The 15089-nt window shown below is 39.3% G+C and overlaps 1 protein-coding gene across 1 annotated transcript; it reads left to right on the top strand.

Annotated features, from left to right (window-relative positions):
- Positions 1-13602: 13602 nt before the first annotated feature.
- Positions 13603-14964, top strand: LOC118756720. Its single transcript, XM_036491491.1, has one exon. It carries the CDS (start codon positions 13603-13605, stop codon positions 14962-14964), a length of 1362 nt encoding a protein of 453 aa, XP_036347384.1.
- The last annotated feature ends 125 nt before the right edge of the window (positions 14965-15089 follow it).

Raw genomic sequence — 15089 nt, 5'->3', positions numbered from 1 at the left:
AATTGTTGTTGCCGCCCATCATGACATCCTCGTTAAATTGTACATCGCGCCGCACAACTGTTTGTCGGTTTTTTGGATCATATAATCGATATGCTTTCGTTTCACTGTCGTAGCCAATCATAATAAATTCTTTGCCTTTTTGGCAGAGCTTATTGTTTTGTGTTTTGTCCAGTGCTATGGCCAAACATCCAAATACTCTCAGGTGCTTTACCACTGGCTTTCTGCCAGTCCAAACCTCATATGGTGTAACATTATTAAGCGCCTTTGTTGGTGTGCGGTTTCGTAGATAAGTCGCACAATTAACTGCTTCTGCCCAATAACTTTCGGGAAGATTGGAATGGACCAACATGCACCGCGCCATCTCTACGAGAGTTCTATTAGCGCGTTCCGCCACTCCATTCTGCTGTGCCGTATACGGTACGGTTAGTTGACGCCTAATACCACAATCTTTCAAATACTTATTAACCCGTTGTTTACATATTCGCCACCATTATCCGTTCTTAACGTTTTAATTTTGTTCCCCGATTGCAGCTCTATCATCCTTTTAAATGATTTAAAAGTTTCGAAAACTTGGTCTTTAGACCGCAGAAAATAAACAAAAAATCGCCTCGATTTATCATCAACAAATAACAAAAAATATCGCGAGCCGCCATGCGACCTTGTTTGGAACGGCCCACAAACATCAGAATGTATTAATTCTGCTATGTTTTCCGCACGACTTTCTGACGGCGAAAATGGCTGTGAAGTTGCATACATGACACGCACACAATATCTTTCGTATTTTGTATTTGGTCAATACCACATACAATATTTTTACTTGCAAGTCCGCTTAAACTTTCAAAGTTTATATGCCCAAAGCGATTATGCCATTTTAATGCATTTTCTGCTCGCGTTAAATAACAATGCTGATTTGTGTCGTTGAAAACATATAAGTTTTCCACCCTCTTTGCTTTGAGCATTACAATGTTATTGGTTTTGTCTCTTATTGTTACATGACCATCTTCAAATGTCGTTTTAAATTGTTTTTCGTCCGCTCTCGGTACCGAAATGAAATTCATAATCAAATCTGGTTCATTTGAAAACAACTTTCTAGTGTAAAATCAAATTCGCCGCTTTTTACACGTGCTTCACCAATCCCTTCTGCATTTACGCTGTACTTTCCTGCCAATTCAATTCTTTCTGTATACTTACGGTGACCATCCGTCCTTTATTTTAAAGGACAGTCCTTTATTTTAACCCCCTGTCCTTTGTAATTTTTTTCAAAATAAAGGACCAGCAGTCAGGGCGAAGAGGGACAGAAGAGCCGCTTCTAGACTACTGAGGAAGATCGGCAATGACCCGGTTCCCGAGAGTATGAGGGAAGTGGTTGAGAGGGCGAGGGGCGTTCTCTCCGAAAGTCGTGAGCGACCTCAGGAATGAAATGCCGCCAACAAACCTGCACCCACTCACTCTCGTCCTAGGGAGCTGGGCAGCAAAAGGCAATGGTCAGCAGACAACATGGATGCTGCTCCTAAGAGGCCCAAAACCTCTAGCGCTAACAGCCCTCTTAACCCTCCAAGGGTTCTGAGGGCTTTCAGTGATGTGGCCAAGGACCACTTGATCCTGGCAGTTATGGATAGGGGGCACCCGGAAGGAAACCTGACGGCCGACAACTGGAGGGCCGTCCTGGTGGGTCTCTGCCGGGTGTACAAGGAGATTCTCCAGAAAAATCCTGGCCCTGCGCCAACTGTCCGCGATGCTGGTCTCTACCAAGGCCGCATCAAATTAGTCTCCTGCGCTGATGAACGGTCTGCCCGACTTTATAAGGAAGCAATTTCTTCTGTTGGGGAGCTGTGGCCCAGCGCTGACTTGGCGGCAGTGCACAGGGATGAAAACCCTTGTAAGCCGCGAGCCAGAGCCTGGGTCCCAGAGGAACCCTCGAGTCCTGAGGAGATTCTGGATATCATCCAGATCTCGAATGATGCACTACCAGCCCTTGATTGGAAAGTAGTGAAGGTCAGCGAGGTTAGGGAGCAGCAACGTTACATCACCTTGGTGATAAACGATGAGTCTCTCCCAATCCTTGCTGGCTGCAAGGGAGTAATTAGCTACGGCTTTTACTCCGTTACCCTCAAAACCCAAAAAGGGAATGAGGGTAAAATGATAGAGGCGGGGAACACCGAGGGTGAACCCGAGGCTGACAATCTTCCGCCTCTAGGCGGCCTTATATCTGAAGCAGAAAACGCCTAGAGCGGTCCTGCTTCTAACCAAGAGGTTCAGGAGGTTCTCGAGGCCATTTGCCCGGTGGTGAGGTCAGACTCGGCAGCGGAAACAGATAGCGATACGCAATCTGTTTCTGGTGACGGATCGGTACTTAACCGGTGGACGAGGGAGTTCGGGAACCTGTTTCTGACGTCGGATTCAGAGGACGCCGATGATACCATCGTTGAGGCGTTCGATAGAGCCCCGCCAGAAGTGATGGACGGGGACGAAACTTTATAAGCTGTTAATGAAGGTTCTACAAATAAGCCTTCATCACTCTAAAGCAGCTTCTGCAGCTCTGCTCCTGCAACTCAGTGATAGAGGGGAGGAGCTAGTTTTTGTCCAGGAGCCCTGGGTTGTTAAGCACAGGGTTTGTGGACTTAATTCTGATGCTTACCGCATAGTGTCGGCCCCTGTGGCAGGTAAGATCAGGGCATGTATATTAATCAAAAAAAGTATTTCTTATAATTTACTCACACAGTTCAGCGATGAAGATACGGTGAGCATCTCTGTGGAAAGCCAATCCACAACACTCTGGCTGGTCAGTACCTACATGGCCTACGATCGCCAAGACTGCCCTCCCGCTCGGTTACTGGACGTGGTGAAAGCGGCCAACTCGAGGAAGTTTCCCATAGTTATCGGGGCCGATGCTAATGCGCATCACGCGGTATGGGGATCTACCGACATCAACCCCAGGGGTGAGTTGTTACTTGATTTTATACTATTATATAATCTAGCCATCTGTAATATTGGTGATAAACCCACTTTTGTAACCTCAAATAGGAAGGAGGTATTAGATATTACCTTATCGTCTAGCGCTTTCTTTGAGAGTATTAGGGAGTGGAAGGTACTGAGCGACCATTCATTCTCTGATCGCATGTATCTCTCATTTGTAATCTCCTTTGAACTTCCGGCATCGGCCGCTTACAGAAATAAGAGACGTACTGACTGGACTAAGTTTAGGAAAGTACTCTCGGGGAATTTGCTCAACAAGGCTTCTCTCAGTAAGCTAGGCTTACTGTCACCACCTGATGAAGCCGAGCTTTCTCTCGCAAACCTTGCTTCTCTCGGTGAGTTAGGCTCATCGGAACAAATTGAGGAAGCCGTTGATTGCATTACCGAAGCCTGTAATTCGGCCTTATCTGCTTCCTGCCCACTTGTACTTCCGAGAGGAAAGAAGAAGCCACACTGGTGGAGCCGAGAAATCGCCTCTCTAAGGAAGGAAAGCAGGAAACTCTTTAATGCGGCCAAGCGCGATGGTTCTTGGACTGCATATAAGGCAGCCCTGAAGAAATTTAAAAATGCCACCAGGAAAGCTCAAAGGGACTCCTGGAAGGATTACTGCGATAGTATAGAGGGTCAGTCGGAGGGAAATCGCCTGCGAAAGGTGCTTGCGAAAAGTCCGACGAACCCGATGTATATTCAGAAACCAAATGGTGACTGGACGTCATCTCGTGAGGAAATGCTTGTAGTCCTAATGAACGCGCATTTTCCAGGATGTACTGCGGAGCCCAACACCGCGGCTATTATCTCTGAACGGCCGTTGACTTCAGCGGACTTTATTGATGTACAAAGGGTAGACTGGGCCATAAAGTCCTTTCAGCCCTACAAATCTCCAGGTATGGATGGTATCTTCCCTGCCCAACTTCAGTCAGCATCTGACGTTTTATGTCCGATACTTGTCTTAATCTATAAGGCTTGTATCAAGCTTAGTTTCATACCCAAGGGTTGGACCCTGGCGAAAGTTGTGTTTATTCCCAAGGGAGGTAGACCCTCCCACGTTAAACCAAGTGACTTTCGACCTATAAGCCTTAATTCTTTCTTTCTCAAGGTTCTGTAAAGACTTCTAGACTCGCAGATCCGACAGGAAATTGATGTAAATAATCTCTCTAGCTGCCAACACGCCTACTGGAAAGGTAGATCTGTGGATACAGCTTTGCATAGTATTGTCAGCACCATTGAAAAGGCTCTCGCTTTTAAGGAATTTGCACTAGGCGTGTTCCTAGACATCGAGGGTGCCTTCAATAATGTTCTCCCGGGAGCGGTTCTTCAAGCCCTAACTCGCCTTGGGCTGGATCACCCTATGGTTGAGTTTGTTCGTCGCCTCTTAGGCAGTAGAACTATTTATTCGGAGATGGGGGAGGTATCTATTACAAGATATGCAAGTCGCGGAACCCCACAAGGCGGTGTTCTCTCCCCACTTCTTTGGAATCTAACGGTGGATACCCTGCTGTCAAGGTTGCAAGGTACAGGTAGCCAAGTCATTGCTTACGCGGATGATCTTGCCCTGACGGCAATTGGTAAGCACCCTCAAGTTCTATGTGACTTAGTTCAAAGCGCCTTACGCGTCGTGGATACCTGGTCCAAAGAAGTAGGACTTAGTGTCAATCCGGCAAAAACGGCTGTCTGTTTTCAAAGAAAACGAAAGCTGTCCGGCTACAACCTTCATCCTTGAACGGTATCGCACTGACTTTCTTGGAGGAGGTTAGATATCTGGGCGTTATTCTTGACAGAAAGATAACTTGGCGGCGCAATATAGAAGAGCGCTGCAAGAAAGCTATAACTGCTATGTATGCCTGTAAATCGGCGATTGGGAAAAAATGGGGATTGAAGCCTCATATTGTGAACTGGATGTACACAGCGGTTGTGCGTCCCATTCTATTCTACGGCATAACGGTTTGGTGGCCGTCCGTAGATAAATCTACTATAAGATACAAATTAACAGCGGTCCAAAGGGTGGCGTGCATGATGATCACGGGAGCGTTACCATCGACGCCGACTAAAGCCCTAGAGACCTTGCTTCACTTGCTACCTGTGGACCTATATGGTAAACTACAGGCAAGCTGTAATGCTATTAGATTAAATGCACTAATCAAATGGAGTGACAGGAGGTTTGGGCACTCTAGAATCTTGGAAGATCTTCCAGATGACTTTAGGCGCCTGGACTACACAGTCCCGTCTACGGGACTAAAGAATTATTTCCAGACAAGGATCCCCTCAAGGGAAGAATGGGAGGAGGATTCGGTCCTGATATCGTATTCTGACTCAACAGCCATCTAAACTGATGGCTCCAAGTTGGATCTGAAGGTAGGAAGTGGGGTATACTCGCAAGAACTCTCACTTAGCCTCAGTTTTCGTCTGCCAGATCTATGCAGCGTTTTTCGGGCTGAACTAACAGCAATAAATGAAGCTGCAAGTTGGCTTATCGATTCTCTAATTAATCTGAAGGCGGTAACAATCTTATCTGACAGCTAAGCGGCTATTAAAGCACTTAATAGTGACAAATCTACGTCGAAGGTTGTTATGGAATGTAGACGTACTCTTAATGAACTGGCAAGGTGTTACGTCACTAATGTTGTGTGGGTGCCAGGCCACAAAGACATACCAGGAAACTGTACTGGAGATGAACTAGCAAGGAAAGGAACCTTGTTGCCTGCAATCAGTACAGCCCGTAATGCGGGCATTCTGCTATCTTCTCTCTGCAAGCTCTGGCTTGAGAATAACTTTGTCGGACGGGCTAATATAAGATGGTCTGCGGAGCCTACTTGCAGGATATCTGGCCTAAGCTTGACAAGCGTAGATCTCGCCCTCTTCTCCACTTGGAGCGACCACTGTTGCGGCATGTTATTGCAGATCTCAGTGGGCATTGCCTGATGGGAATCCACGCCACTAGAATGGGTATGCAGTCAAACGACTACTGTCGTAGCTGCCGCGATGAGGAGGAAATCGAAAGCGTGGAGCACTACTGCTGCTCTGGCGAGAGCTCGCCGATGCTCGTTCCTCCATTATTCTTTTGAATGTCTGGCCGAACTGGATTCAGCCAGTGTCTATGACTTTGTGCGCTTCATCAGAGCTACGAAGTGGTTCCACTACTAGGGTAAGAAGAGGGACATATGGAGTCTCTTATACGGCATCACAACGGGCCCTTGGTGGCCTAAGTGTGCCCTTTTCCTGAGGGATTAGGGCAGCCGAGTTAACCTAACCTAACCTTTATCCTTTATTTCTTAAACTGTCCTTTAAATCGGCTTTGCATTTTTCAGAGGTAAATTTTTAAACTCAGAATATGAAAAATAAAAATGTCCCTTATAAAATATAATGATAACTTTCGCCAGTTTGTTTCGCACCCCACTTAAGGGTTTCTATTTAATCGGTAATCTTTGTACAATCTATAAAGCACAGGGAAAGTTGAGCCCAGGATCGTGTTGCACGCTGAGTTTCCAGTTCCACTGAAAGATAACAATAAACCCCCTGCTGCACAGTGGTTCAAAACTGGCATTCATTCACTTCATTTTTCGCTTAATTTGATTAATTGTTATTTTTTATGAAAGCTTACAATATTTGCAAGAGACCAGTTGAGCCTGATTTCTGAATTTTAATTTGATTATATTCAATTTTTGAGTGCAAAATGCACAAAAAGTAGCAGCTTTGACGAAAATGTATTCTTCTGTTCCAGTTAATAAATGTTACATAACCAAAGCTAGTTGAAAATAATTGTATGGTTCTCCCAAAACAAAAAAATACACAAAAAAATTTTGAAATGTTGTAATAAATGTTCACCAAAATAAATATTTTTTTTTGGTTTTTAGTAAAAATTGGTAGAAAAATGAAGGCTCCAGTGGTTTATGAACATTGAATTCGAATTTTGAACCACTATGTGCTGGCTTCGCCGTGCAGTATGAATTATGGTAAACGCATTTTGGTAGCAAAGGATGGCGAAGTCCTTGAGAAGGATTTGGCTTCATTTTTCGCTACAGCAGGGGAACTTATACAATTAAATAATATAATTAAATGGTAAATATTTGACTTAAATTACGATATGGACAAGGTACTTTTGTCATACAAGTTGTATGTACGTATTTCCAAATCATTTTGAAAAAAATGTTCTCCATTTTACGTTGGTTAATATGGTCACCGTATGTATACTGCTTCATATTCGTAAACAAACTATGATCTGCACACATATGGAAAGTTGCCACGCTGTCAACGCACCAAATGTTTGCGTTTACACACGGTTCATTTGTAGAAAAAAACAGCCATCGATCTCTGCTTGGCTTTATCTTTACATTGTGAAGCGTAGTGGCCTTTTTTACCACAATTATAGCACTTTATGTTTTTGCTTTTGTCGCTGCTGTTGTCACTTGGTGTTTTTGCTGCTCTTTCGTCGTCTTGTTAGTTGCTTTTGCTAGCTTTACTGGAATTTGACTTCTTATTAGAAGCTTCGCGAGCGCTGAATGCTTGAGTACTCTCATTGTTACTGCTCTCAATTTTTCGCCGCTCCTCTTCTTCTGCCAATTTGATTTTAAGCGAATTAAATTATGGCAACTCGTCTCTTGTTTCAAGCGCTACAACAAAGCTCTCGAAACTTTTTGGCAAACTAGCGAGCATCATAATAACGAGTAACTCTTCTTCCAACGAGATTCCGACGTCAGCGAGCCCATCTACCGTCTTGGAAAAACTTTGTACATGTTGCTGCACATTTTCCCCTTCACCCAAACGTAAATTTAAGAGTCTTTTAAATAGTGTAATCTTTCTTACTGGGCCTGTTGACTGATGTAACTCTTTCAACGCATTCCAAACGTCCACAGCATGCTCCAGCTTCTTAACGTCGTTTAGGTTAGCAGGTTTTACACACAAAAATATTGTCGCTACAGCCTTTGCATCTTTTGTTGTCCACTCCAACACATTCTGCTCGGACTTGACGTATTCACCTGAAGTGACTGCCCACAAATCCTGATGCACAAGGACGCTGCGCATTTGCAGACACCAAGTGTCATAATTATTCGAATCCAACTTATCTATTGTGAAATTCATTTTTTCGGCTTGGGCCAATAACCTATGTTGGGATCTCCGACATTGAACCTTAACGTCAGTGGTTTTTCACAATAGAAAACAAATTCTCATACACGATGTGTTAACTCAGCAAAAGTTTTATTTGAAACAATGTATGTATGTATAACCAAATTTATAAAACTAGGTACATACAATTCAATTTCAGTAGTTGGTATGCGTGTATAATATAAGTGTTGTCATATGTAAGACTTTCAACAGTCCTCCTCAATACTTATATTAAAGTCTTTTGAAAGAATATAAAACTTTGTTTACAAATTTAATTTAATCCTAAGAGCTCTGTGAATTTACAATGTTTTGCCTTCTGTAAATTTTTAGTTAAAATATCTGCTCTCATATCATTAGTAGGACAATAATTCAAATCGATTTGATGCGTACGATATATGTACATTTCGAATAAAATTATATTTTATATCTATGTGTTTACTGCGACCATGATAAACAGGATTTTTGACCAAGTTTATCGCGCTCATGTTATCACTGTTTATCATGATCGGACCGCCTTTATCAAACAATTTTAATTCTAGCCATAATTTTCTAAGGTATATGGATTCCTTGGTGTTGCCATATGTAAGACTTTCAACAGAAAAAAAATTGCTAAAAACGAAAGAAGACATCAAAAATTCTCAGAATTTTTAAATTAATTGGTAGAGAGAGGGAAGATCCCGTCACAATAACGGATGTCCATATCCTAATGAGAAGATAATTGAAGAATTTTTTTGGTTTAATATAGTAAGGTTAATAAAGAAGATGATAAAACAGAAAACTCTTTTCGTAGGTTGTGTTATAATGATTTTCGGCTGACCAAAATTTTTTCGTGTCCATTCTTTATGTACAAGTACACGTATGGTCATAATAATAGGTGTGCAACATTTGACTATTTTTCATTTGTTGATTTAATGTTCATAAATTTTTTATAAAAGTATACCTCATTACACCGCGACAGTCAATTTTACACACGAAAAAATCAATATATTCACAAATCTCTGACGTCAGGATTTTTTTGAAGTTTCTAGAATATGATTGAATAAAAAATTATTCAAAAGATTCGGTGCATCGTAGAATAACTATATGGGTATCAATTAAAAGGAAAAATTCTGTAGAACAGAAAATATATATTATATATATGTATATATATATTGAATATCCTTCGAAATTTACAATATTTATTTTTGAAAAAAAATATATGTCATGGACTAATATGTTAACTACCACATCTTCGAATTTCGTCCTTCTAACTTTATTAGTTTTAGATAAAAAAATGAGTGTGTAACACCATACACATGATAGAAGTGAAACTTCTTAAAAAAGTTGTGAGTACCAGGTACCTACTCACGAAATTGGATGTGTAAACATGTTTACGGTTCGGCAACCATTAGTTAGTTACATACATATTTTTGGTTAGAAATAAAACAATAATTTCATTTCATCTTATTAATTTTCTGATATACATATATATAATTTATTTATTAATTTTCCGGTAACACCACATTATATGAATTCGCGCTTCTAGCATCCATGGGACCGGGTTGTAATGGAAGTAATTGTATGTTTAACAAATAAATGAAAATGTATATAATGCAATCAATAGATCCTTTCGAATTTGCCATTACCAAGGCACTAAGTAACGTACGTACTTTTGTTTGTAAAAAGCATTTATATAAGTTGAAAGAAGACAAATTCCTTTGTTCGGCATTTATTCTTACTCACTTTCTATCTTCCAAGGCGAATTCATATATTCTTATCACGAATTCATATATTCATGTGGTAGCAAGAGTATAAAAACATAAAATTACCTTATAAATTAAAAGCATAAGTATCACATGTATGCGTAGTCTAATTCACGAAATCATTTCACCAATCTGCGTAAAAGCCAAGTGCATAAACTGGATTTCGCGTTAATTGTAATCATGAAATGGTGTTCATTCATTCAGTTTCTACTCAAACGCATGAAATGATTTCATGAATTGGCCTACGCATAATGGTAGTAAATGACAGAGTAAATTACAACAAACACTTCCCTTTGACATAATACAAGGTTCAAATCAATCCGCATTCAAGTTGGACGTTTTGCCCATAAACCTTGCAATTTTGCGAGCAGTCTCATTGTAAAATCTCATTTTTACAACTTCATAGTATCGGCTTACATTTATAAAATTCAACGAAAGCACGTATGTACCTATTTCGGCTGAGTTATCCATTTTCGGTTATTTAGTGTACAAAATAAACGCAGATTAAATGGGTTTGTACAACATGGCCATTAATGTAGCGATAAGTTGTACAACTTGCCAGAAAATCCATATTTGTTGTTGATCTTTCATACAACCAAGACATAAATTCATTCAACAGGCCCACAAATGGTGCAATCTAGAGCAAAACAACACCAAGTTGAACCAACGTTCGCTACGTTTATGGCTTTCTTTAAGAATCATCGGGCGAAAATTTCAACTGCTCCTGTAACACTACCTTATATAAGTTGGCCTTGCTATCATCCTAACATATGTTCATCAGAGTATACCAACGAAGGACGAGTTAGTACAAGGAGATAGCGAGAGCACAAAACTGCTCTAGAACATTACACGCACAATGACAAACATGAACAAATGTACAACAAACACACAATTTTTGACAATCAGTATAGTTCGCATTTATATCAACGAGCAGCTTATTAGATTTGTTTTCGTTTGTACTACATATGTGCATATAAGTTAAAGTTTTATTTAATAAACTTTATTTTTAAAAAAGCTCGCGGACTTCTGTCCGCTCATGTGCTTATTTATTTGAATCCAACTTAAGATTAATTACAATATATTTCTTACTTCTACATTACACCTATGTCGACCACCAATTTGCTGACTGTTGTTGACCGTAATGTTGGTTACCAATATGCTGACTGTTGTTTACCGTAATATTGTTGCTGATCGATACATTTAGTAATTTGATGAAATGTTCGTGGAATGCTGATGCAGCGTCTGCGGTTATAACGAATTCACCGGATGTGTTATCGGTGCCACTAACCCATGGGGTTATTGTCCAATTCGAGGTATTGTAAGGTGTGGTGTTAACTTATATACATGTACACAAACATATGTACATACGTACACATATATATAGAACCATTCAAACATATGTACATACATGAAAACATTGCTGCCCATAAGTACATACATATGCCCATCAGTACATCAACGAAGCCCGTCGTTTATACATTTGTATATTGCTTGGTAGCGGCAGAGCTGAAATGCGCAATGAGTTCGTTCATACATACATATATATATGTATACATACATACGTACATTCAAACATACATATATAGGTACTCGTACCCGTCATGCATCGCTTTATTTCTTTTTTCCCCTTCTCTATACTACCTGTATCTTCACTCATGTAACGTTTTCAGTTTTAAAAATTTCACTCCATTTTTGCGATACCGCCGCCTAAGGGTCAAAACATAGTGGAGCGGCGAGCAAGCGAGCAAAGCTTCAATTTCAAACGTGTGTGTACGCTTTTCTCTTCACTATGCGCTTTCCCATTGAAACATATGCATTTGAAATCGACGCTTTGCTCGATGCTCTTTGCTCGCCGCTCTACTATGTTCTTACCCTAAGAAGTTTCCCTTCAAAAAAAATTTATACTTCTCTTTATAAGATATTGATAGTTACAATATACATAAATGAAGATACTGGAATAATTATTATGGAACCATGTATGCACTCTAAAAGAACAAACCGACCATATGATGTATGGTTTAAATATTTTAATTGTTTTCTATACGTGGGCGTAGCCAGCCTTTCACCTAGGGGGCAGGAGTTATATAGAGGGAAAAAATGTTTGTAAATATTTTTTTTTTTGTGTATGTAAATAGAAATTTTAGGGTTTAAGAAAGTATAAGTTTCTGGTGTCCTTTACAACGATAACAATTTTTTAAAAATTGGTTTGTATATCTTTTGTTTAAAATATTTTTTTTTTTACAAAAAGGGTATTTTTTGCTTTTAAGTGTTTTTTCTCAAATTTTTATATACGAAGTATACAAATATGCATACCAGAAGAAAGGAGGTCTAACTGCCTTTACAACGACACCAAATTTTTAAAAATCGGATTTAAATTTTTTGCTAATGATTTTTTTTTAAAAAAGGTATTATTTCTTTTCAAGTGTTTTTTTTTAATTTCTATATACGATGTATCCAAATACGCATATAAGAATTAAGATGGTTTGATTCCGTTTATAACGAGATCCATTTTTTAAAAATCGGTTAATAATTTTTTAATACATACGAAGTATACAAATATGCATATCAGAAGAAAGGGGGTTTAATTACGCTTACAACGAAACCAATTTTTTAAAATCAGTTGAAATTTCTTTGAAATATAAGGCTTTTAATTTTTCGAAGACCCGACTTTGGACCCCTTATAGCATCTGTAATATAAGTTTGCAGAAAAAAAGTTATATACCATTTAAATAAGAGCAAAAGGCGGCCTACGTCTTATTTTTAGTTTTTTACATATAATATTAAAAATAATAAGCCTACAAGTGCTGGTGTGATCTATTATTTAATGGTGCAAATAAAACACTTATTCCACCTTCGTTGCCCAACGTTTCGCTGAAATTTCCAGCATCATCAGGGGCCACTATGTTTATTAAATCCAACAAAGAAATACAACGAAAAAAACAAAAGATGTTCAAATGAATAATAAAAGTTGGCATACATGTGTTTGTAAAAACAAAGACAACAATTATGGACTAATACAAAGAACATATACTCACAATAATATTAAACATTTACTTTAAACTTAATATTAATACATGCCGAAAAATTCATTTTAGCTGCATTTAACCAAACAAAAGCATTTCTGAGATCCCACAAAAACATTAGGGGTATTCTCCAAATCTTGCAAAGCCATTGCACGTAGCACGGATTGCATGGATTGCATAACTTGCAAACACACAACAACAAAATACATGGGAAACGACATTTCCTATCGCTGCAAAATATGCAACGTCGAAACCCATGTATATATTTTGCAAAATAGCACAGCAAGATATATGCGACCCTGTGCTAGTTGTTTTGTTGTTGGAATTGCTACATATTTCTCTCATTCCTCTCATCTCGCTCACTTCATTTTTTTCTGCTGTCTCTTGTTATTGTATTTGATACATAATTTCGCTGCTTGCTACCCATGCATTCTACCACTTTGCAATGGGGTGCTCTCGTACTCTTCGAAATTTGGGATAGTATTTTTGCATTTCGTGCAATACGTGCATCGTGCAATACTTCGAGAATACCCCTATTGTTATAACAGATGCTGACAAGGGCAATAAGACAGTAGCAATGTACGAATCGGAATACATTGAAAAGATAAACAAATTACTAGAAGACAAAAACACATACAAAACACATAAACAAAAGGGAAAAGCAGCTTCTCACCAGCACCGCAGCTGCAGCGCCAAGGCTATATGGCCTGCCGAAAATTCACAAACCGCAAGTTCCTTTACGCCCCATTGCTTCGTCAGTCATGGTCCCCTGTTACAAGTTATCCAAATATGTCGCAGAAATACTCAAGCCATTGATTTCAGAGAGATACAATGTGAAGAATGCGTTTAATTTGAAAGAGAGATTAACGAATATAAGTGTATGTGATGAAGATGTTTTAGTGTCGTTCGATGTCATCTCCTTGTTTACGAATATACCGACAATATTAGCCACAAAAATTATTATGAAAAAGTGGGACCAGATACAACGGACAACCAGCATTCCAAAACACAAATTCCAACAAATTCTTGACTTCTGCCTTAAAGATAATAACTACTTCATGTGCAATAACAAACTATACACCCAAACATTTGGAATGCCAATGGGCAACCCCCTCTCACCGACAATTGCCGACATCATTATGGACGACCTTCTGGACAACACCATCTCGGAGCTGAAACAACACTTCAACATTGACATCAAGTTTATCAACAAATATGTAGACGATATTTTTGCAATAACAAACCGCAACGACGTGAATACAATTCTAGAGACGCTAAACAAATACCACCCAAAACTTCAGTTTACCATGGAAATGGAAGAAAACGCGAGCATACCTTTCCTTGATGTCCGTATACACAAAAACAACAACAATATTGTTCTAAACTGGTACTCGAAACCAACGTCGTCTGGACGCCTGATCAATTATCTCTCCTCCCAACCAAGAAAATATAAAATCAACACCGCGAAAAATCTTATACACAAAATACTGACGATAAGCGACCAAAAATTTCACGAAGCCAACATAGACAAAATACACAGCATTTTGAAAAGCAACAATTATCCCAATCACCTGATACGCGAACTAATAAAACAAGAAACAATGCGAATAGGAAATCAGCAAAATAAAACGCCGACCACAGCAACAGCAAATACACCAAAAAAGTACTACAGCGTCACTTACATCCCCAAGCTAAGCGAAAACTTTGATCACAGCACATTAAAGGAACAAAACATAACTCTCGCCTACAAAACAAATAACACGTTAGCTAGAATCTACACAAGAACAAAAAGCCCACTAGACATACAGCAACAAAACAACGTTGTTTATGAAATAAAATGTAAGGGCAAAGAGAACGAAAACTGTGGTAAAGTGTACATAGGGACAACAAAACGCACATTAGGTGTTCGCATAGCCGAACATCAAACAGATATAAGGAAACAAAAACACAGCACAGCCCTATCACAGCACATATTAAACAGCGGCCACACAGCTGATTTCACTAACACTAGGATTATTGACAAGGAAAAGAGGGAAATGACGAGATACACTTTGGAAAGCTTAAGAATATTAGAAAAAAGGGAGAATACGATCAACAAAAAAGAAGATACGGACAACATCTAGGCCGCCTACATGTTATGCATATCAAAATAAACAATTTAGTAATGACAAGACTACCATAAAGAGTGGTACTGATTATGTGTATATGTATTAATATTAAGTTTAAAGTAAATGTTTAATATTATTGT

This window comes from Rhagoletis pomonella, unplaced genomic scaffold, assembly GCF_013731165.1.
Source record: "Rhagoletis pomonella isolate Grant_MI unplaced genomic scaffold, Rhpom_1.0 Rhpom_scaffold_00001, whole genome shotgun sequence".
NCBI lineage: Eukaryota > Metazoa > Arthropoda > Insecta > Diptera > Tephritidae > Rhagoletis > Rhagoletis pomonella.
The sequence above is the reverse complement of the archived record's forward strand: the minus strand, read 5'-3'. Positions and strand labels throughout refer to the sequence as shown.

What these genes read in the sequence shown, in the direction of transcription:
- LOC118756720 (XM_036491491.1), top strand. Translation starts at nt 13,603, where the DNA reads ATGGTCCCCTGTTACAAGTTATCCAAATATGTCGCAGAAATACTCAAG.